A 25,409-nucleotide genomic window follows, 5' to 3' on the forward strand; every position below is an offset into this window, starting at 1 on the left:
CCTTGGTAACTCCCACATAGGATGATTACAATGGGCTTTATGTGGGGCTGCCCTTGAAGATGTCAAACTGGTCTGAAATGCAGTGGCCACATCACTGGCTGTGGCTTCCGTTAGAACTTTTATATCCACTGGTTTCCACTGCATTTCTGGGCCAATTCAAGGTCCTCGTGCTAGTGTTTAAAGCCCTAAATGACTATAGCCCCAAATATCTGAAAGACCGCCTCCTTACCCACAGCCACTCTAAGGTGTCAAGATCAGCAGAGGGGGCCCTCTTGGTAGTTCCTCCTCCCTGAGAGGAGAGTGGTGACGACCTGAGAGAGCCCTGTGGCAGCTCCTAAGTTGTGGCATTCCCTCCCCAAAGAGCTGTAGTCCCCACAGAGGTGCACCTTCATTCTACAGCTTTCATCAAATGCTGAAGACACATCTCTTTAACTTGGCCTTGAGACACACATTTTAGGACTCACTCTAGTTGTGATTGTAATTCTTTTAAATGTTGTGTTTTGTATCGCTGTACCTCCTGCTCAGGGACCTTCTGGTGAAGGGTGGGGAATGAACCCAATAAGCCTGTATTATAAATGTCTTTCCTTTCCTCTCATTTTAGCAATGAGTCAAAGTGGTGAAAACAGCACTGAAGAAGAAGCAGCTCAAGACAATCTGAAGGATGTCTATGATGCACAGGTAGAAAAATATTTCTAATAAGCATTCAGGATCCTGGACTTCTGTTTGAAATAATATCACTTGCTAGGGTAACACTTGAACTCTGTCCTGAAGAGAAAGATGACTCCTATGCAGTTCAGTGTGATATTGAAAGTGTATTGATCTTGCAGTTTTCTGCAATTAAAGTTCTAATATCTTGGCAATCTATGTGACTGTATAGCCCCTTCTTGATATTTCTTAAATATGCGTTATGCCATCATCCTGATTTTTTTAACAAAATAGTCTCTTGTAGACATGGCTGCGTTTGGACACAACATTGCCATAGATTTGCAAATTGGCAGGTGCATAAGCGTGCTGGCGCACACAGTTTGAGCAGTCCCTACTTAACGCCTTCCTTCATGGAGCTGATTGTCCCTACTGAATATACTAAAATAAGATTTGTCATTTAGAGAATTTCATGTGTGGAATCTGTTTCAGTCATTTTTATAAGGCCACGCTAGGCATGGCACAGGGTACCTGTGATGAATGTTTTTTAAAGCTTTAATAAAAGTAGCTGCTTCAGTGCCTATCCCAAATCAGGTTTGAGGCACTGATGAAGTGGCATTCAACCTTCCACCGTGCCATTTATACCAATGCAAAGCTGTCCAGAACCTGCTATTTCCCCCACAGATGATGGCGTACATAAGTATTTCCTGCACTGGGTCTAGTTGCTCCAATACACTAGAAAACTCTGCAGGTATTGATAGAGGTGGATGGCTTATTTCATTCAGAAGCAAACAGAATCCATTATAATTAAATAATTTATTCCAGTGCAGCTGAAATGATCCATCATTTAGCTGCTTCTCATGTCTGTAAATCTCCTCATCAGTCTGGTTCTGCATGGTATAATAATTAGTTTATCTGAATGCTCATTTCAAGGTTTTGTTGCTCAATATTTGAAAACAAAAGAATTCATTAAGTGTTCATCTGCTCTAATAAGCAGCATGCTAATAAGATTATATGGGTGGATTATACAAAACAACAGTAATTTAATTTCAGCGAATTCAGTCATTCAATTTGGGTGGAAGCTACTTGACAAAATTTGTGGAATTTTCAAACGGTATACTAGTTACTGTCTCATTTTGACTTTGTAGAAATTGTTTGGAGTATTGAAATGGGACAAAAAAGGGTATTGGCAGGGCTATATTCTATGGGGGGAATTCATTGTTGTGTGGGTGGACTTTCACTTGTGCAGTGGGACTTCGCCTTCCTCTCCTCCCCTGGCAGCCCTCATGTGCCCCTCAAATCTGCTCCAGAGGGTTCCCCAACCCCCAAGCAGATTTTGAGAGTGCAGGGGGGGCTGCACAAGAAAGTGAATCCCATTACCCAAGCAGAGACTGAGAGCAGATGTGATAGCCATCTTCAAATATCTTAAGGGCTGCCACATGGAAGAGGGAACATACTTGTTTCCTCCTGTTCTGGAGGGTAGGACTCGAGACAATGGCTTCAAGTTACAAGAAAGAAGATTCCGACTAAACATTCGGAAAACTTTCTGATCAGAAGAGCTGTTTGGCTGTGGAACAGACTCCCATGAGTGGTGGTGAACTCTCCTTCCTTGGAGATTTTTAAGCAGAGGTTGGATGGCTATTTGTCATGGATGCTTTAGCTGAAATTCCAGTATTGCAGGGGGTTGGACTAGATGACTCTTGGGTCTCTTCCAACTCTGATTCCATGATCCTTGCACATAGTGTTGAATTGAATACAGTTGTATATAGTTTCCAGCTTCGGTCATTTGATAGTCCCCCATCCAAGCCCTAGATAAAACCTTTGGTAAGTACAGATGACCATTTAACTTGTAGTAACTTGCCAGGTGTGCTAATGATCACTTAGAGATTTAAAAAAGGATCTGAAGTTGATCCAGCAGATTACTGCACATTTGGCTTGCTGTGTGTAGTCAGCAAACTTTATGCAACGCACCTTTATGACAATAAATTAACTGATTGCTTTGAAAAGGAAGCCATTTTAGCAGATGAACAAGCATCCTTTAGGTAGAGTAGATCTACTCTAGATCATTGCTTGGTTCTACATCATTTAACTGACAAATATACAACAAACTAAATAAAATCTGGAGATGGTTTCTATGCAGCATTCATTGACCTGAAGGCAGCATTTGATTCAGTTCCTTCCAGGGTACTTTGGGAAAAAATAGCCTCAAAATTATGGATTAAAGATTCCTTTTTTATCATTAAAAGTAGATACATAGAACCTTTGACCAAGTATTATTTTATCATAGATAGAAATATTGCACATTCTGTGACATTCACAAAAGGTGTTAAACAAAGTTATCACCTGCATTTTGTCATGCACCTAAGTTGACTGAAAAAACTGGTAGTGTTTTGCTGTATGCAGGTGATGCTGTAGTTCTGTCTCAGACAAAAATGCATCTGAGAAGATTGGGGGTATTTTCGGAATACTGTCAAAAAGTGCTGCTTGAAGTGAATTATGGTAAAGTGAAGATACTGGTGTTATCTAAACACCCAAAATAGTTTTTGGGCAAATAGCTAATTGAACCAGTTAAAGTCTTCAAATCTGGGAGCTGTGTATAATCTATACCTTTAAAACACATTAAGCACATGTTTCCCCTCAAATATTTCTGGGCGTTGAAGCTTGTTAAGGGCTGCTGGGAACTGTAACTCTGTGATGGGTAAACTACAACACCCAGAATGCTTTCAGGGAAAGAATGTGCTTCAAAGGTGTTTAGTGTGTACACAGTTTAGGTCATAAATTTTGAATCATCTGGAATATGTGTCTACTGTGCAGAGCATCAAAATCGTAGTGCATTTTTGTCTGTGGGAAAGGGCCATAATTTTATACTTGGAGGCTTGAAGTTTTTAAGACTAAACCCTGAGCTTAATTATTTTAGTGGAGTCAAATTTGGATTGATGCCTATTTGCAACCATTGCCCAAATCCTTAGACCAGTCTTCTCTGTACCTGAATGTGACTTAAATTACTCTTTGCAATCAGAAGCCGGTTTTCTTATTTTCATACAGTTATGGCTCAGGACATTCAACTGCTGGTTTTAGTTGTATTTAGACCTCCCTGGCTTGCTTCCCTTAGTTGTGCTTAACTCACATGAGAGCAGTTGGATGACAGCCAATCACTTAAGGTTATGTCTCTGTGACTTTTCACCACGAAACGTACTAACTGTAGGTCTCAGCAAAGCAAGAGATCTCTTGAGACATTGCCTGTTTGATACTCTTTTTTTTTTACAGATAACTGCACAAAGAGCTAACTACTCTAATAGTTTCTGATCTAGGATGCTTAGCTGATGTTTATGCAACTTTTCTCCTTGCTGATTGAGACAATCGGGTGGTAGAAGAGTCTGCACAATTTATAGTGATTTTAATTTGTACAATTTTTTTTAAATCAATTCTATCTGTTCAGTCGTGTTTTTATTTGTACCTTGTACATAAATTGTAATGGCTGGCGGTTGATTGTGTATCTATTATCATTCAGTGAGAATCCGGTCAGCAGCAGCATCTTGCTCAAGTATGGGACAGAATCTTTCCAGTCTCCTCCTTCCCTAGATTTCTGATTAGGTGGCAAAGTGTCAAAACACTTGGCAGGACAATGACTGGCTCACCAACTGATTATATGCACACTACCTAAATTATCAGTATCAGGGATGAAGTACCGTATTTTCCCGTGTATAAGACCTGGTTTCTCCCCCCCCCCCAAAAAAAATAATGTCAAAAATTATGGGGCGTCTTATACATGGATATATGTCCCTCCATTTTCTTAAATCTGAGTCCCCAGAAATAGGGGGCATCTTATACATGGGGGTGTCTTATAGACGGAAAAAATACAGCACTTATAGCTTTCCAGATATTGCTGGACGTCAGCTCCCATCATCCCTGACCATTGGCCATATTGGCTGGCGTTGATGGATGTTTTGGTCCTGCAACATCTGGAAGGAACAGGTTTGCTACACCAGCTTTATATTGAGGGCATACAAAACTTTACAGGTTTAGTGGAAGCAAAGAGAACTGCTTCTACAGTTTTGTTTGCGGCCAGCAGGAGTTTCTGTGGTCCTTGTGTAAAGCTAGAATATCTCGGAGGGTAAATCTTGCTTGGAACTTCTTTGAGTTGAACATGGTGAAAGTGATTTGCCCTCTATTTCTCTGGAGATCCAATATTTCACCTTCTTGCCACTTCTAGCTTATTCATTTATCAATGTTACGGCTTTCCTCTAGGGACGTCTTTTCCAGGACTTGCTTCGCAACCAAAAGAGCTGTGTCAACACTCTGGTCAATGACTGTTGCGAAAGTCAAAAAAATAGCTTGTAATTTTTCTTTTGTGTAAAAACACAGAAACTTCTTATGCTGTTTTGGAGTGTTTCCATACAAGTTGTGTCCTTTAGGAGCCTGATCCATTCAACCCACGTAGGAACCACATACGATCACCCACACATTGATGGGGATAACATACATTAAAGCTTAGGGTGGGAATATTTTTTCATCCAGTTAATTTGATGAGTATCTTGCTACACATGTATGCGTAAGTCAAAATGCATGGGAATTGAATGCTATAATGGCAGACTCCATGCATTGGTTGGAATGTGAGAAAAGGCTTTATGTGCATGCAGTTGCAGAGAGCTTCCAATTACATGGATAATCAGGTTTCCCCAATCATAGGTATCGATCCTGTGCTTATATTGTCGTGTGTGCATAGGGTCTAGTCTTACCTTTGAGCCAGTTCACAGAGGATAGGGCCATCACTTCCCCATCATTGTAAATGTGAAAAGAGGGTGTATGACTTGTGATTTACTGAGGTTTGCTGGCACTATCTCTTCTCTTGACTGGTTTGTGGCTTGTTGAACCCTGGACAATACAGATAAACACTATCAGGATGGTATGCTGATACTTGAGGGGATGTCTCTAACTTGTTGGGGTGAACATGAAAATTAGTTGTATATTCCAGACTTCTGTTTCCATTTGCAGTAACACAAGTAGGCATAGAATAGATGCACATACACCACTAAATACAAACAACAACAACACAAAATGCTATCGTGGTTCCCATGGTAGTTGTTATGGCCACGAAGCAAAGCACTCACTTTTATACCTTTTTCCAGTTCTGTGTGTCTGAAGCACACAATAATTTGTTTTCTCTGCTATCATTTGCTCTCGACTTATTTCAGTGGTTGTATTTTAGCCATGAAGAGAAGGGTGGAGTGTGAGAAATAGAAGATTGTGCTGTTATTTTTAGGGATGACTCTCCTGCTCTCCATCCTTTTCCAGGGCTGTTCTTGGCTAACTTTCCCATGGATTTCTAACCTCTTGCTTTGGTTCTCTTATGTAACAGGAAATAGGTTGACGGGAACAAACGCACTGTTAGCATATCAGCTGCACACATAATAGCAGCTGATTTAGTTCATGCTGTCTTCATTTTGCTAAGCAGACACTACGGTATATAGCACAAAAAGAAGGAAAAATAACTTTGGGAGCCTTTTTGCCCAAGGGAGAACATTATAATTCTGCTCTGCTCAAAACTGCAGAGTTGAGAGGAAGCTTGATGTGGAATATGTTCTTCTTTTAAAGTTCGAAGTCTGGAGTATCATGTCCTGGGATTGTGGATTTAAGTATCTCTTTGCTTTCCCTCCAACTCTCAAGGCAGGAGTTATGTGCAAGCTTCATGAACGAGAGGATATTGGGAGACTCGAACTCGTCCAGAAACTGGCAAGAGAAAACCTTCTACAGACAGATAAAAAAGAGCAAGAGAAGACAAATCAGGTAGGACATTTTTTCAGTTTTTGGTTTTTCAGAAGAGTAAGCTCACTGTTTACAGTTCTGCAAAGTGAGTCATGACTAGTTCCCAATGGAATCAATGGAATTTAATTTGAGTGCAAGTCTATGCATGTCAAATAAGAAAGAAATTCCCTTTAGGAAAAGTTTGCACTCTCCTGAGGAGATATTTGTGTAAACCAACAGTTCTGATGAAATTTTGTTGTTGTTCAAATAACATTCCTTCAGTAGAATCTGAGATATTAAGAAACGCGTTAAATGCATTCAAATTGATCCGTTTTTACTTTATAAATATTTTAAATGATTATATTGCTTTTTCATTTGACCTGGTTTACGTAGAAATTTAACACTGTGACCAAACATAAACCAAGACTGTAAGCGATAGAATCTGGCCAAAAATAAATAAATCAAGCAGTCAAATTAAATTAGCCTTTGAATCAGCTGGCAAGAGTCATCCAGTGGGATTTACACCCCTTCCGCAATGCTGTGTAGGGAGAATGGGTTTGATCTCCCTGGGAGGAGGTAAGTCCAAGGCTTCAGGTGCAACTGTGGAAAAGGCCTTGCGCCTAGTAAATTTTACTTCCTATAGCACAGGTATACACGTAGGAGGGCCTGGTTGCGGTATCACAGTTGGCTTTGTACAGGGAAAGGCAATCTGGCAGGTATATTGATGGCCAGCCATGTAGGGCTTTGCAAATATGCACCAACACCTTGAATTGGGCCCAGAAGCTGACAAGGCAGCCTGTGCAGTTGCGGCAAAACCAGGTTGATGCATATATCGCCTCCCAGGATTTATTATGGGAACAAGCCATGGTATTCTGAACCAGCTGCAGCTTCTGAGTTGTCCCAAAGGGCAGTTGTGTACTTTCTTTCTTCTTCTTTTTAAAAATAGATATGGTTTAGAGGCTACTTGGGGGAATTTTTTTGTTTGTTTGGTTATTCATCTATTTTTAAGCAAGTATATTTTTCAATCCATGTCAGTCTCAAGGAAGTTTGCAACTTTAAAAGACAACCTAATATGCAAAATTTAAAAGAAGAGCACGTTACATTAAATACAAATTAAAAAACAGAATTAGAACAGTCCTCAAAGCCAGTTAGCAATACCTCCCTTTCCTCAAGACCTAGGTGAAGAAATGAGTAGAAACAAATTTTGTCCTAAAGTAGTTCTACAGATGGTAGACATTAAATAAAAGCCCCACGTGCTTTATTGGATAATTTGTTTTGTCCTCTCTATGATATTTTGTTTGTTGATTAGAAAATATTTTTCCTAGCTGCATGCTAGTTTAGAACCGCCCAGAAACAAAAACAAAAAGGTTGTAGCAGTGTGTGTGTGTATGTGCGTGTATGTGAAGATCACCAATATTTTCTTAAAACACAACCTGATCTTTCAGAATCCTTGGGGCAAGCTAGAAAAATAACATGCCAAAATGGGGTGGGCTTTTTGTTTTTGCTTTCCCCAAACATACAAAGGAAATTAAACCTTATTTGAGAGCACCACTGTAATTTGTTCAACAGTACCGTAAACTGCACTTGAAAATTATCAGAGAAGAGAGAAAATTTCAGAGAAATTCTGATGGTTGAGGTTGCCATGGTTTTAGCACACTTTCAAGGTGCATAAGGGACATTTGTGAGTCCTCTTTCTTTCATCCTCTAAATTAGGGTGATCCAATGTACAGCCTGAGGGCCAAAGCTTTTTTGGTGGCCCTTGGCAACATTTGATGCCCCCCCACTCCCCAGCCCTTCCCAAAGTTGCATAAGTGAGATTCTGGGCTTTGGGATGGGAGGCATGAGGGGTTTAACAGGGTTCTAGAATCCTCCCTCCTCATTCCCAAAGCCTAGTTAATGCTTTCCCAGCCTTGAGAAGAATGTGGGAGGGCTCTGGATCCCTGCCAGAGCCCTTGCACCTGCTTTCCAAAACCAGGCACCTTGCCTAGCTGCCTTTAGGAAGGGAGCATGAGGGCTATCTGGGGGCATCAAGTTTTGGCCTCCCCAACCCCTTGCGATAAGGCATAGTGTGGCTCACAGGTTCCATGTTTTGCTGCCTACTTGGTATAAAACGTAGGGCTGCCCTGCATTCTGGGTGTCTGCACATTCTGAAAATTCCACATTGTCCTCAGCTGGACCTTCCTGTAAGCATGGTGACTGTTTATTGTGATGTGGTGAAGGTTCAGAAAACAAGGGCTAGGCCATTGTTTCTCGTTATTGGGAGATTGGCTCTTGCAGCATCCCCCCGTTTCCTATAGTCTTCTCTTTCCTACGGCAATAATAGATTATATCTTGATAAGGAGAGGTAGCTTGCAGTCATTAAGGCTCTTACCTTTGATCTCTGTTGCTTTGTACGCATCCTATAGACATAAAAAAACTTGAGGCACTGATGTCTCCATATAATGGTTTTATCATTTCTGTTCATGTGGTGAATATGTTATCTAAATGCACCCCCAGGTGGTAATGGTTGGCATGCTGGAGAGAACTACTGCAGGCTAGAGCTTGTTCTGGCATGGTAAATATTAGCTACTAATGCATAAGGGGCACCTTAAAACAACATATTAAGCAGACAAGACCAGTGGAAACACATCAAAAAGTTTTGGAAGCAGAAAAAATGTATATAAGCATATGGATGGATGCAATCCAGCAATTTGCATGATTAAGACTGACTAGAATTTGATCTTCCTTGGCACAGAATGAAAGAATGTTTGGCACAAAGCAGGTTATTGACTGCAGCCACTTTTTTTGTTAATTAAAACGGAGTTTTACAGCACCTTAAAGACTAGATGGTGCTATTCAATGCTAGTCCTACTCAGAGGAGACCCAGCAATGTTAATGGGCATAATTGACTTAAATTCATTAATTTCAGTGGATCTGCTCTGAGTAGAACTTTGTTGACTACAACCATAACAAAAGGCATAAACTTTTGTGTACTACAGACTACTTCGCGGAATGCATGAGCGCTGTACTGAGTTACAGATACATGAGGTAGGTACACACAGAGAGAGAGAGAGAGAGAGAGAGGGAGAGAGAGAGAGAGAGAGATTGGGATGGGGGAATGAAACACAGAAAAGTATGGACAGTGTGAAATACCTGGTTTAACAGTGGTAATGCACTAAATAGTTGTTGGTAGAACATATACCCCAACATTGGTTTGCCTATTCAACACATACAACGTGTTAAAAAAACCCTTTGGTTCAATCCACAACCGGCAGCATTGAACCCTTTGGTTCAATCCACAATGCAGCATTTGCATGGCATTTCTCACCATATAGCATCCTTAATTGCAGAGCTTTTTGTATTGCCTCCTCTGTGATGAGCCAAGCTATTTGTACTATTGCAGAGAGGAAGAAAGGGCACCTTATGACCCAGCAGTTATGTAGATTCTGCTCTTGCTCCAGTCTAGACAGATAGCCTTTGCTAGAAAAGGTGAATGGCAGCTAGACTCACTTCCCTACATGGCCCTAATGTTCTTCCCCTTTCATCACTCTCCTTTCTCCTTGTGCTCTAGCTCCCAAGGTCTTGTTAAATGTTTGCATCTTTTTTGCAAAATGTGATAAACAAAGCCTGAACTGTGCCTCTACTTTCATCGGAACCTCTGATTATTAAGAATTGTTGGCCTCAGCTGGTTTTTGAATGGCTTTTCCTGAAGAGGAAGTATGCCTTTTCCTCCCTGTACTTTCCCTTAAGTTCTGTTGTGCATTAAATTGAGTAGAAGCCAGACTCAGACTGCTGGATGAATGGGATTAGATATGGGTGAGTAGGTCAAAAGAGGTGAAATGCATGTCAGCAGTTTTGTACATATAAACTGAGTTTGGAAAAAAGGTCTGGTTTTATTTTACTTTATTTCATTCTACTACGTTTCCTTATTTTTTTTCCAGAGGCGCAATATGCTTTTTATTGTGTCTCTTCCTATCGTACCAAAAATATCTGAGTTAGGACTGGGATTGTAGCCCATCTAAAACCTTGGAGAACTGCTCCCAGTCACTGCAAGCAGTACTGAGCTAGATAGATCAATGATATCACTTGGTATAAAGCTTCATATTGGTTCAGAATACTGGATGTGTTGATGAATGATAGTATTATATACTTATCTCATTGAGATTACTGAATGATGGCTAGGCTTAATCCATAAACAGACACAAAATTCACATGGGGGGAGCAGTCAATTTAGATTTTTCAGTACTGAGATTTCTCCTGGTTGTTTTAATTGTATTAATAACAGAGTTGTTGCAAATGGGTTGAAGTGAATATTAGAACATGTTCAGCTATACCCGTGAGACCTTACATTGACACAAATAGATCCACTGGTGGAAAAATAGGAAGTATGTTAGCTCTATTAACTAGGTTTTAATGATGGCTGTAAATGAGAGTACCTTATAAGAGGTATAACTATGAATGGAATCTTCAGATAACTCTGTGATTTCCCTGTCCCAGGTGTTATGTCTTTGTGCATTGAGGGAAGTTAGGGAGGAAATGAATGAATGAGTCTAAAAACTGTACCTAATCTTTGTATGTGTAGACGTGGAGAAGAGAAATGGTCATGATTCTATAAGCAGCACCTCCAACCACTAGATGGTGCTGTTCTATATTCTTAGGACTTAGCTGAGTTTCTATTTTTCAGTTCTGTCAGTTTAATTTTAAGACCCCTATGTCTGTTATTCTAAGCAAGTTTTACAATTGGTAATCACAACTTGAAAATGGAAAAAAATCCTTATTGACGGCAAAGAAACTTGATGGTTATTCAGCTGGACCTGAAATGAATGAGTACCTGGATGAATTTGAGCTTCTTGTCTTACTGAAAGAGTGGACTGATCAGAACACAGCGCAGCACCCCACAGTTTTTCTACAGTGTGATCATAAGGCAGTTTATCCGCAACTTACCAGTGCAAACTGAGACTCGTGAAAGCAATTCTGTAATCACTTAAAAGCCATGAGATACACCTAGGTCTTTCAAAATGCAGGAAGGAATGGCAAGCTAGGGGGAGACAAGTCAGGAAATCTCTACATATTAATTTAATTTGAGAATGCAAATTGATAAGAGCTTCCCCTGCTTCTCTATATGTCCATGTGGTGCTTTAAGTGAAGCAGAACCTGCTTGACCAAATACAAAGCTGGCTTTGCAGAGAGGGGGCCACCTCATAAAAGACTATTGTGTGAAAAGCTAGCAACTGGGGAGCTTCATAGCCTGCTAGTTAAAGAAGACACAATTTTAGATAAGCCAGTGGACCGTATTGTATGCAGAGTGCAGAATGTGAAAGCAGGTATTATTTCATTAAAGGTGTATGCTTAGAGCAGGCTTTCTCAATCCTGGCTCTCCAGATGTTGGATCACAACTCCCTTCATCCCTAGCTAGTAGGTCAGGGCTGATGGGAGTTGTAGTCCAACAACAGGGTTGTAGTCAAAGGTTGAGAAAGGTTGGCTTAGCAACTCTCTTATGACACCAGCAGCCATCCAGGAACAGCTTTTCACAGCAGCTGGAGAAGGTCTAGGAGTCCCCAGCCCAAAGGCATTTGCAGTCAATGTGGAGAAAAAAGGTCAATGGAAGCAGAATTTCCCATGCAAAGGGAAGATGTATCAAAGAATCTGGAAGTTTAGTGTATAACTGAAATATCTGCCATGCTGATTGTTGAGAGATAATTTATTTAAAGCATTTTAAAATGAAACTCTTATGCAGAAAAAGAGCAGTTTACAATGATCAATAAGACAGTCCCCGTCTGTAGGCTTACAATCTAAAAGTCACAGCACAAATTTAAGTCACATACTTTGAATCTTTAAAAAAAACCCACAGCCATTCTCATTATCCTCCTAAAATAGGTTGGTAAATATCCTAAGATCTTTTAGTAAATATAGCTTTCAAGTTTACATAGTCAATGTTCAGTGAACTTTATACAAATAAAAATGTTCTTAAGTATTTTTGTTGCTTATGACATTAAAATTTAATATTTCACTTACAGTGCTAGGCACAGTGCCATGGGAGTTAAGTTTGGGCTGCGTCCTTGAAGTCCAAATGCCACAGGAAGGTCTACTTAGAGCGTAATCAATGGCTGATCCACAAAGAGAATCTTATAGATGTTCTTGATGCTACAAATCCTAAGATGACAGACAGACAGACAGGCACACACACACACTGCCCGGGCACATACGTGCACACTCACTGCATTGCATCCTATTTTCCTCACATTCGGTATTCCCTCATGTATAATTCCTGCCAGCAAGGAACATATGCAGCACCACTGCAATTTAATTTATATTTGATTTGGCTGATGAAAAGCTTGCAGAGTCCCTGAAATACCCTTGAGTGATTGCAGAATAACTGACAATGCAATCTTCAAAATCAGCAAAATGTATTTATGTGTGATGCAGGTACCTGAGCTGTAGAAATGCTCTTGCTTGCTCTCTAGTTTGGTCATTTGCAAGCAGTGCTTGCAATGGTCTTCCAGCTTGATCTTCTTCCTATCCCCCCTGCCCCACCCTCTGATTTCAGCCCAAAGACAATTGTACTCTTTCATTGATTTACAATTTGATTGGAGAAGACTTCACTGAGAAGCTTCTTGCCATTGTGCAGAAGAGAAAGGGGAAAGGAACTATTAGACTCGGTATACATGCTATCATCAGATGGTTTGAGATTTGCTCCTCATCTTTTCTTCACCACTATATAGAAATCAGCTGATGAAGGAAATAACATTTTCTCTCCTCCTACCATGTGAAGCCAACCAGGCAACATGTCTGGGCTTGAGCGCTTTTGTTAATTGCTCCTATTCATAACTTATTTCATATGGAGGAGCTGCTTAGTATGGGAATGATCCATAAGAATTATAAGCTATCAGATAAGCTATTTTTTAATGAATTTGGGCAAGTCATTTTTCTTCTGCTTGAAGATAGCTCAAGTAGGGTTTTCTTTAAATATAGGAGTAGGATTGGAAATCATGTCTGCAATCCTATATCCACTTTCCTGGACTACTGAGTCAACACGTATAGGATTGTGCTCTGGAAGTCATAATTCCTGGATTCATTTATATGTTTTTATCAGTGATTTAAAACTATTGAGGTGCAGTGCTAAGGACATACCCAGTTGGCACCTTGCTATTAATACGGTATGTATCTCCTCACAGAAGGAGACTTGCCGCCAGCTCTTCCAGTCACTGCCCAAGACCTCTTCACACATTACTTGATGGTGACCACACTAGGGCATTGTGATCCCACAAAGTGCTCATGCTGCAGAAATCTGACAGCAATCCAGACTTCCTGTCACCTGCATATGTGTGGCAATATAGTCACAAATGCACTTGTCACACATTAATGCATAGATATGGGATACATGCAGTTTGATGCATGTGAGTGATTCTTACACAGACCCCTTACAGTGGGCTTTTGTTTTCTTCTGTTTTCAATTCTTACTTGTCAGCCATCCTCTCATCATGTTTGTGAAATAGGGATGGGCTTTTAAAAAAAGCTCTGTCCATACAGGGCATATAGGTTGAGCTCTCTCTCTCTCTCTGTGTGTGTGTGTGTGTTTGTGTATGGTGGCTATTATAGCCTCTCTGGTTTGCAAATTTCCCATGGGCCCTTAAGGTCAAATAGCTCCCAAGAACCCCTTCTGCTACTTGCATGGTATTATATTGTTTAAGAGTAAAGCCTTGTTTTGTTCCTTTTGGAGAATAATCAGTATAGCGTGGGGAGTCTAACATGTCGTCCAGAGTGGCTGGGACAGCCCAGTCAGATGGGCACGGTACAAAAAATATATTGTTGTTGTTGTGATGCCGCCGCTGTTGCTGCTGTCCAGCATACTAAGACTCCTATAGAGCAGTTGCCACTTGGTGGCCCACCTGTGGTTCTGAGGAAAACACCTTGGCTTTTTGGTACTTTAAGGCTGCCATCCTGTAACACACCCACCTGTCAATCACATGGGGTCATTATGATATCAACATTTGACCAGTGAGGCCAATCCTGATAAAGATCCAAAAAAGGTTCCTCACCCTTAACCTAGAATATAGATTATCAGGCTTGATGACTCCATTCTTCTTTTGAAAAACAAAACTCTGTTCTGTGGCCCCATATATACCAATGGCACATTAGAATGGTGACTTGGGCATGAAGTTCATCTACTGCTATGGAGCCCTTTTGGAATCATCCACTTGTTTGACGCTAACTCTTGAATTAATCATCAAAGTGCTATAGAAATAAGTATGAGTCTTGTGCAGAAATGTTAAACAAGGAGGCTATTAAAATACTGCCTTCTTTTGTTCTACTGTTCTGTAAAGCAACTAATGCATTTCTGGTGTAAATTCAACATAATTACACATAAACAGCACTGTGCTGCTAATAATGTAAAAAATATATTTTTTAAAAATCCTGCTATAACCTTCATTCACTTTTTTTTTTTAGCCTGCCACATTCCTGCATAATTTATTGGATGAAACTCTTCTTGAATTTTATACACCAGCACATGGAACAGATTTGTATAGACAGGTGGAGTGTTTTCCACACCTGGGAATAAACCTTAATTAAGATATAAAACATGGTTCATTATGGGAATTTATCTCCTTTGGCGGCTTAACTCATTTCCTGTGTGACACAGTAGAGAACACAGGGACGTCAATACGGGAATCTACTCTGGAAAGGTGAGCCCTGCTGAAATAAATGGGGCTGGTGCCAGCCCAGCATTTTGAGAATTGGATCAAGTCAGAGCCAGGAAAGAGTGCATGTGTCACTTCTGCTTTTATGACAGTTTAATGGTTCCAATCCTTTTACAGTCTCTCGCCTCCAATTTACCATGTGCATGTTAAGTGCTTGCTACTGCAAGCTCCCCTCTTCTTTCCATAGACAATATGCCTAATGTACATCAGCTGCACTGCATTGTTGCGGAGAGAAACCAAATGCTAAATGAGCAAGGGCTTTTATAGAAATGAAAGCTGGGGCAAAACTGCTTCATCGTGGGAAAATGGTGCCAATGTCACACAGTCTCATAGCTGCCTGCATGCATATTTTACAGAACATTGCATTCTGTCCCCCCCCCCCCGGTATATATTTTAGGATTTAATTTGTTTGCCCCTGCTTCGATAAGTTTCCTTCAGTTGCATGCTGCTACATTTTAGTAAATATATTACATTGGGATGGAGTGAGTTTTAAGACCAAATGTGTGTACTGTATATATATATTTCTTCTAAATGGAAGCATTTAAACTCCTTAGGGTGTGCAGTTTATTTTTTTAAAAGATTATCGTGCTTAGACTTAGGAGTTGGAGCTTGAGCTAAGTTCTAAACAAACAAAGGCAAATACAGTGGTACCTTGGTTTTTGAACGTAATCTGTTCTGGAAGTTGGTTCCTGCACTCAAGCGGAAGCCACGTTGTACATTCGGCTTCCGAAAAGCGTTCAAAAACTGGAACACTTACTTCCGGGTTTTTGATGTCCGAGCCGTTCGAGAACCAAGGTACCACTGTAATCTAAAATACTCCTTCCCTGGAAAATTCTTCTGATTCACTTGTTGCTTATTACCTATGCTCCTCCTGCTGTTTCTGGAAGATGTGAAGCAGGATGTGTGTGGATTTTGCAACAGATGTGATCTCTGAACACACCACAGAAGGTTTTTGGTGAGATCCACTAGTACCACTTCATATGTCATAAAAGAGAAGTGTAAGCAGTCTGTACTTTCCCTCCTACTTTTATCATAATTTCAAACCAACTCAAATGCTTTGTGCATGGGAGTGGGCAGTACTTAAATTTGTGTTTTAAGTATTTGGAGACTGAGGAGCTGTGCCACTCTCTGATGCTTCCGGTTGCTGCTGTTGTCATCACTTTTGCCCATTCCAGCCACATTTGGCATTTTGACATAGGCTTATGCAGATGTAAACATGCCTGAAGATTGGGGAGTGGGGAATGACAGCTGGTTTTTATGCTTTGACACACTGTATTTTAAAACCCCCATGCATAGCTGACTCTTCTCACTCTCGGATCACGGATATTTGGTCAACCCAGAAATGTGAACTCCCTTCTGACCTACGTTGGACATAATATTACTTCAGTATTTTAATTTTATGTATTTCCTGGTCTGCTATGATGGCTGTCTGCAAGCTGTTCTAAAAAGTTTTTCCCCTCTGAGATGCACAAAATGATGGGAAAGAGTTCTCTTTCACTGATATATTTTGAAGAATTAAAAGAACCTCGGGGTGTGTGTGGGGAAATGGATGGTTACTAGTATGTGCTTTGCATTGTTCAACACAAGAGAATTCTTGGAGATTGCAGGACTAAACAAAACATGCCAGTGTTTACTTACGATGCTTTGCATTTCATGGCAGCTACCATGTGACTTAGTTGTTACCATGGTAGCTGTGCATTTTTCATTCCCTAACTTCCATAAATGCTCAGATTGCCCTTGTTGGGATAACTTATTCCCTTCTTGAAGTTGTATACCACTGAGCAGAATAATGATAATGAAAGCAATGCCTGGAGAAAGAGAGAGAGAGAGAGAGAGAGAGAGAGAATGTGCTCTGTTTTAAACTGATAGAACTATGAATGACATATAAAGCAATTTCAGTTATTTTAGTCAGAGCAGTTTTTCTAGTTTTAAGCTCCCCTCCCCTTTTTAGTGAAATAAAACAACGAACACATTATTATTAGAGGCAACAATAGTAAAGGTAAGATAGCAATATACCATTACTATATTATTAGCGGTCCAGCCCTCAATAAATGGCATATCAAGAATGTCTTGTGCACAAGCCCCACTGACATGGGTGGGTTTTTAATTGATGTTTGTATCTAGTTCGATAGGAAGGATAGCAAAGCTTCTGGAACAAAAAGAGCAGGCAAAGTGTGAGTATTCTGTGTTAAGATTTATTTAGCATCACTATACTGATGAAATATATCTTAGTATTACTGTGCAATGAAGTTTTTTATTCTATCTTTTTAGCTTTTGCTACACAGGAAATGCCAAATCCTCGTAACTAGAGAGAACCCGATAAAATATTTGGAATTCTACTATCCCGGAACTGACGTATAAAATAGCACGCTACATAATTTCTCTCACAGAGGAATGGCAGAAACGCCAGATTGTTACGGGTGGTGTGTATGTGTGTTTTAAGGAACAATGCAATGCACTTTTATTTTTGCTCTGTGTTTGCAGTGCTTTGAGATAAGGAGCAATCCTGTCTTGTTTCATAGAGCTACTGCGGTGGTCTAAAATAAGCAGTGTGCCTCAAAAGGGCAGGGGCACTTGATAAACCCTGGATAAGATGTTCCTTTCCCCCCACTGCGTGAATGTTTCTGTGTGATGTATAATATTGTTAATTTTCAAGCAATGAAATACTCTTCTCTCAGCCTCAAAAGGAGAAAAAGCACCTTTTTATCTCCCTTGGTGCCTTCAAATACAAAAGAGATTGAGCCCTCATTGATATGCCAAATCACACAGGGACATGATTGAGCATTTTTTTTTTAACCGATTAAGAAATGATGAAATGCTCCTACAAGGAGAGTGGGGCAGGATGTTAATTCTTTTCTGGCTTCCTGCTTAGGATATACCCTGTGATAGTACAAACAGAGCTTCAGCTGCAGCAGCTTAAAGGAGTAGCCCTTGGGATGCAGGGAAAAGGATCCAGCTGTACACCACTGACTTCTCGAATCCCAAATTTCCCAATCCCTTGCCGAAAACCGACGTGTAATTGTAGCAGATCAAGGTCCATAAGGGGAAGTGGCCTTTACCAGGCACAGTGGTTTTCAGGTGGTCCTTCTGCTCCTATACCTTCTAATAGGTCATAGGTATGCAGGGAGCTGCCTTTATAACGAGTGGGTCCTTCCAGCTCAATTTTTTCTGTGCTGCTTAGCAGAGACTCTCTGAGGTTTCAGGCAGGGGACACCCCTAGGGTTGCCAGACTCAATACTTCTGTGCCTTTAATTGCCCTGCTCTCTTTTGAGCCTGGAAAGCTTAAAGAGAAACCAGCAGACCCTTTGTTTAATTTCCAAGCAAAGGGTCTGCTGGTTTCTCTTTAAGGTTTCCAGACTCAAAAGAGAGCAGGGCAATTAAAGGCACAGAAGTCCTGTCCTCTATTGAGTCTGGCAACCCTAGACACCCCCAGTTTTAGCTGGAGGATCTGAGGACTGAACATGGGAATCTTCTGTGTGCAGAGCAGATCCTCTGTCATTGAGCCATGACCCTAAACCTGCCTTTCTGCACCAACATCTCTCAAAAGGTAGCTTACACTGGCCTGTTTGCACTGGGTTGGGATATTGCCTTGGATGGAGATAGAAAAGCAACACAATGGAGCCTGTTGCCGTAATGTGACCTTCCTGCCTGTGGCTAATACTATGGTAGCTGTGAGAGAGTGTGAGACAGAGCGAGTGATTTTCATCCATACTGTCGTAGGGAAGGAAAGAGTTATACCCTCCAGCCTATGCACCATGTTCCTAATCCACCCACCCCCTCCCTGTGCCACGTTAACATGTTAGAACAATAAAATAAAGAAAATTCACAGAACTTTTCAGTGATGCGCTATAGTGGTTTGGCACTTAAGAGTATTAGAGAACATTTCCTGTGTGCAGCACTTAGGAGTCTAGATTTTATTTCTGCAGTTAGAGTACAGTGGTACCTCAGGTTAAGAACTTAATTCGTTCTGGAGGTCCATTCTTAACCTGAGGTACCACTTTAGCTAATGGGGCCTCCTGCTGCCGCAGCACAATTTCTGTTCTCACTCTGAAGCAACGTTCTTAACCCAAGGTACTATTTCTGGGTTAGCGGAGTCTGTAAGGTGAAGCGTCTGTAACCCGAGGTACCACTGTATAAGGTTTGAGTGTCTCTAGTACTTGAGCTTATCTAGTACACTTTTGACTGGAGAGAAAATAAATCAAGATGCCAGAGTAAAAAAGAAAAGAAAAGGTATGCATCTCTAGCCTTTGAAAACCATAATAGTTTTAAAATGCCATGTAAAGATGTCATAGTATTTTTTGAAAAGTTTTCCAAGCCCTAAGGTATTGCTGGATACTAAGGATGCTTCCTTCAGCTGGGTATTGCTGATGTTTTCGTTCTTTATTTACTCAAGAAATAAGCAGGAGGTTCAAAGAGCAGTGCGGGCCTGATTTTTCTCCTTTATTTATTCAATAAATAAAACCGGAGGTTCAAAGAGCAGGGCAGTTCTGTACATATTCCTTGCTTCCTGCTCAGGGATGTACAGTGAAGCATTACAAATAGAGCCTGAGTTGCAGCAGTTTATGGGATTGGCCCTTGTGACGTAGGTAGAAGGGCTGTTTGAAGGCTCCCCCCACCCCTGGAAGGGGAAGTGGTTCCCACTGAAACCACTGTTAAAATGATAGGGGGATGCATCTTAGCAGTGGTTGCCACCTCCCAGAGCAGGGGTCCCCAAACTACGGCCCGGGGGCCGGATGCGGCCCAATTGGCCTGCCAATCCGGCCCGCGACGACGCCCGCCGCCCGCCGCCTGCTCTTACGGCGCACAGCGCGGCAGCGCTCTTCCGGGTCGGGAAAAAAGCGCCGAAAATCCTTTGTGCGCATGCGTATGGGCCTCTCCCAACCCGGAAGAGGTCATGTCTGGTGCACTTCCGGGTCGGGGGAGGCCCATACGCATGCGCACAACGGATTTTCGGCGCTTTTCCACCCTGGAAGCGCGCCGCCGCGCCAGTAAGCGCCTGTGCGCATGCGCACGGGCACACACTCCCCTGCCCGCCGGCCCGCACAGGCGCGCGCTCCCCCGTCCTCCAGCCCGCCGCGCGATCCGGCCCAAACGCTGGTAAGTCTGGGGACCCCTGTCCCAGAGCAAGGCACAGCTCATTGACTTGATAAGCAGTTAGAATGCCCCTTGCTTCAGCAAAGGAACAATTGGGAGTTCACTTGGACTCCTAATTGTTCCTTTGATGCCATGATGTTGTGGGGTGAGTGGGCGGGGTTTGGGCCTGCAGACCAGATGCTCCCCACTCTTTTTTTTAGGTCCTCAACATGGTCAAATGCTCCCCACTCTTGATGTATTGCATTTATATACTGCTCATGTATCTAAGATCTCTTGTTGGTAGTTCACAACTTGTTTTTTTAAAAAATAACAGTATGCAATCCAAAGTTTTAAACCAGTTACAGTTGTACCTTGGATCCTGAATGCCTTGGTTCTCAGACGTTTTGGCTCCCAAACGCCGCAAACCCAGAAGTGAGTGTTCCGGTTTGGGAACATTCTTTGGAACCCAAACGTCCGACACAGCTTCCACAGCTTCCACAGCTTCCGATTGAGTGCAGGAAGCTCCTGCAGCCAATCGGAAGCCGCGCCTTGGTTGTCGAATGTTTTCGGAAGTCGAATGGACTTTCAGAACTGGTTCCGTTTGACAACCAAGGTACGACTGTATAAAGAATACAGAACCTCAGAAGAGGAAACCAACTGAAAGCCAGCATTAAAACAGCAACAGAAAATCAGTTGAAAACCACCAAAAAAAGCAAAACCAGGAAATATCCTTGTGCAAAACCATACAAATATGCCAGTGGTATAAGGCAGGCATCCCCAAACTCGGCCCTCCAGCTGTTTTGGGTCTACAATTCCCACCATCCCTGACCACTGGTCCTGTTAGCTAGGGATGATGGGAGTTGTAGTCCCAAAACAGCTGGAGGGCCGGGTCTGAGAATGCCTGGTATAACAATGCTGATGATGCCTCCCCCTTTAAAGGATTGTATGTGTGATTCATCAAAGAATTTAGAATATTCAAATGGTTTGTAAAATAATGCAGACTTAATATAATCTTTTGCTTATGATGTCACATGAACCACCTTGAGTTCTGATGATGTTTGTAGTAGCACATTTCACACTACATTTCCTGATGCCATAAGCATGATGTCCCATGTATTGAGGGGAGGGGAATTCATATTTTCCCAGCAACAAAATATAGTTTGAATGCTAGGACGATGCTACCGGTATATCCTCACAACAGAAGAAATATACTCAACAGACTGCACTTTTATTGAGATACAGACAAGTAATTGGGAAAGGCCCTTGGTACCCATACTGTAACTTGCCTCGAAGTTATTAAAGTAAAGGTAAAGGGGCCCCTGACCATCAGGTCCAGTCGTGTCCGACTCTGGGGTTACAGCGCTCATCTCGCTCTATAGGCCAAGGGAGCCGGCGTTTGTCTGCAGACAGCTTCCGGGTCATGTGGCCAGCATGACAAAGCTGCTACTGGCGAACCAGAGCAGCCCACGGAAACGCCGTTTACCTTCCCGCTGGAGCGGTCCCTATTTATCTACTTGCACTGCTGTGCTTTCGAACTGCTAGGTGGGCAGGAGCTGGGACCGAGCAACAGGAGCTCACCGCGTTGCAGGGATTCGAACCGCTCACCTTCTGATCAGCAAGCCCTAGACTCTGTGGTTTAACCCACAGCGCCACCTGGTAATTGCGTGTTTATGTTAGGCGAACTGACTTCAAATTTTTGGAAGTCTTTCAATAATCTCTGGGAGAGATCTTTTCATTTGGAAGACAACGTCCTGGGGCTGATCTTGGAATTGCTGTGAGCAAGCAATGATACTTATGCAACAGCATTATTTTCATTTTTAGAATTTATCTTAAGCCTGGGCCAGCTGCTGATGCACTTGTTTGCTAAGCACTTTATTATGAAAAATGACTCATTGCCCTGCAGACCTGCAAAGCAAAGTCCAGGTGGTGGATAATTCTCAAAGGATTAATGCATACCCCATGTGCCTCAGGTGCCACCATAAGTGCGTGTATGTAGACGTAAGTTAGTTTGAAGTTGATGAGACTTCTATTTAAATATTTTTGGGTCTTGCTGCTTACATAATGCAGTTCCTAGCCATGTGACATTACATTGCATAACTGGGGGTCTGGATCCCTGGTGGTTTTTGTGCCTCGGGAAGAGCAGTAGAGGTATGAGGAGACAGACCAGAGGCTGATCTGATCTGCCAACAGAGAAGAGTGTGAAGCTGAGGCAGGGGGAGCCATACAAAACAAGAATTGTGATGGATTGGCGATGGAGCAACCCCTTTACCAGAAGCACAGTCCTGATCCAGTTTCTCTCCCATCTCCAAATACATAGCTGTTCCTAAATTGCAGGGGTGGGGGGGGTGGGGGAGCTATGAGATTCAGCCTTAGCCAGGAATCTCCCTATGTCTGGTGTAGTTTGAACCTGACTTGCCTTTGATCAGCCTTTATCAAACATTGATAATTAGGCCACAAGAAGACGTGGAAAGATTGAAGGCCTAGAGCCAGCCAACGACAATGGTCACAGAAAAATAGACACAATAACTGCTTATTGCCTATCACAGGCTCTCCAGATGTTTTGGACTACAATTCCCATCATCCCTGACCACTGGTCCTGTTAGCTAGGGATCATGGGAGCTGTAGGCCAAAACTTCTGGAGGGCCGCAGTTTGGGGATGCCTGGCCTATCACCTTGAGGAAAATTGCTCAAGGCACAATTGTTTATTTATTTTAGAAACATTCCTTAGATTGATTCTATAAAAGTGAGAAGAAAATGCAATTCGCAGGACATACAAATGCTGTTTAAAATCAACAACATAAAAATCCTGAATGAAAGAGAGTGGGGAGCAGAATCCCTAATATAATCGACGATCTTAAAATTGCCTGTGCAAATAGGAAGGTCTTCATCCAGCAACAAAAAAGCTTGCAATGCAGTGTCAGGATTGCTTTATTTACACTTTAGAGTGTTCAGAGCACTTTGTATGCATTATCTAACTGTTTTTGTTTTTTTGTTTTTTACAACGGCCCTGTAAGGTTGAAGTAAGCAAAAAACGTAAATCGGTTTTTGTCTCCATTTTGCAGATGGGCGGGAAAACAAGCATGAAAGTGGTCACCTAGTCAGTCATAGGAAGGGCCATGAGTTGTACCTCAGTCCCCTAGCTACCCTGCTTTAGTTTTATGACATGTATATGCGTTTACATATAAAACCAATAAATGGATATAGCTGGATCAAGGGTTGGGAATTTCCGGCCTGCCTAAATTGCTGCCAAAAGGATCATTTCTATTCCCCTTACTTTCACTTTCTTAAATAAAGCCTTTTTGTATAGTCTTATGTGAAAATAGGTGAACCTGAGGTGTCTTAAACATTGTTTTACTTTCAGGTAATTGTTGTCCACTGGTTTGGGGAACGTAATTTAAAAAATAATCTGAATTCATCCTCCCTCCCTCTTGGATTTTCCTTGCCCACCTTACCTCAGTTACAACCCCAGATTGCATAGGTACATTGCAGCAGTAGGCAGTGGGAGAAACACTGAATGTATTTTCTTCTTAAATAGTATTGTTTTAGTATACAGTGGTACCTCGGGTTACAGGTGCTTCAGGTTGCAGACTCCGCTAACCCAGAAATAGTACTTCAGGTTAAGAACTTTGCTTCAGGATGAGAACAGAAATTGTACGGCGGCAGCGGGAGGCCCCATTAGCTAAAGTGGTACCTCAGGTTAAGAACAGTTTCAGGTTAAGAACAGACCTCCAGAACGAATTAAGTTCTTAACCCCGAGGTATCACTGTAAAGTACTTGAAAATTAGTATAGAGGGTATCCCCCTCCCCACCCCTTGTTCCATTTGAAAGGATTTTTTACTAATTACGTCTTTATAATAAAGTTGTCACCAAGATGACAGCATCAGCATTATTTATTTATTTATTTATTTAAAAAGAAGTGTTTTGTGCATGCATTATTTCCCTTGATCTTTTGTTTAAGAAAATATTGGCAGCAGAGCAGTTCTGATTTATTTTAGATAAAAAGGATTTTCTTGTCTCGGCATTTTTGATAAATGTTGATATTTCATGATGGCTGCATTTTCTAAAGGTAGGATGAGGGCTTTTCGCTGTACAGGTGTGTGTCTCTGTCACGGAGCAGCAGTTTCACTTAACCTTAGCATTAAACTTAGCATTAAATGACTTCGGGAAGGATGGGGGAAGGCAGCAACAGAGATGAGGGTGCTTATTATGCCTCTATGGAGGGTTTTTTCTGTAGTGGAAATGATATTCAGAGTGTAAGCCCCCCCCCAGTGGAATTATGGATAGTTCCAGTCCATGGCAAGAGAAGATGTTCTTTTAGGACCCTGGGAAGTGCCCATTGCCACCTCCTCATTGTGCATGGATAAGTTTCAGGAGTCTTGGGGAAGAGGAGGAGGAGGAGACGAAGATGATGAAGAAGGTCCTGTTCACAGCAAGTAGGGGTATGGCTCTACTCCCCTAAATCTTGCTCAAGCAAACATTTAATCAGGAGTGCTTTTGTGAATGTCCCTACTTGTGACATAACATGGTTTAGTTTCCTTGGGAGGAAGAGCATTGGAGACTTAGTAGCCTGGTTCAGATATAACTTTCCTAGCCCAGGACAAACCACAGCAAGAATATGTAGCAAGAATAAGCAACAAGCCACAACAGTCTTTTTCATCTCTTTATCCGCTAGAGTAGACCTTCTGGTTTGCTAAAGTGCTCAAAGGTGCTCTCTGTGGTCAAGCCAGGCACGCACGCACGCACGCACGCACACACACACACACGTTTCCTTATGAAACAGATGAATTTCTACTTCAGCGCTTTACAAAATGGCAAATTCTAAATAGCTGCATTTATTTTAGCAAAATTGGGAGGGAGTTTTGTGCCATCTTAATAGCTGCACTTAAAACAGCAAAACAGCATAAAAATGGGTGGGCTTTGTGGCATCTTAAAGAATTTAATTTATTGTGACTTTTTAAGGCTAGAGCCTGCTTCATCTGATGTTAATTTATACTATGCTAATGATGGGAGCGCTGTTTGAAGAGATGCTCTATATAAATTGTCTACATTCTGCACACACCTGCCCTTCCATAATTGTTGAATTATTTGCATGCACACACATTTAAAATTTTGTAGGGTCAAAAGAAGCAGTAAAGAAATACTGGGAAAAAATATATAATACTGACTGATTTTTTTCTCTCAACAGCTTTCTCAGATACCTCCCTTTTAGAATTAAGCAAAATGAAGCACCTTAAGATAATGAGTTGTAGCCAGCAAATGTGTTCCATCAGT

At 41.6% G+C, this 25,409-nt stretch overlaps 1 protein-coding gene across 5 annotated transcripts in view; it reads left to right on the forward strand.

Moving 5' to 3' along the window:
* Positions 1-25,409, forward strand: part of RAPGEF5 (Rap guanine nucleotide exchange factor 5) — a 129,253-nt gene that overhangs the window by 38,338 nt on the left and 65,506 nt on the right. For 4 of the 5 annotated variants that reach the window (XM_035128733.3, XM_060280726.2, XM_060280727.2 and 1 more), the window contains exons 8-9: positions 602-678; positions 6,310-6,429. In XM_035128733.3, the coding sequence (XP_034984624.1) occupies positions 602-678; positions 6,310-6,429 (197 nt within the window). Of the gene's footprint in view, positions 1-601; positions 679-6,123; positions 6,430-25,409 lie in introns of those variants that run through there. The other variant, XM_088653546.1, reaches the window with a different exon arrangement.

This window comes from Zootoca vivipara, chromosome 11 (assembly GCF_965207765.1).
Source record: "Zootoca vivipara chromosome 11, rZooViv2.hap1.1, whole genome shotgun sequence".
Taxonomy (NCBI): domain Eukaryota; kingdom Metazoa; phylum Chordata; class Lepidosauria; order Squamata; family Lacertidae; genus Zootoca; species Zootoca vivipara.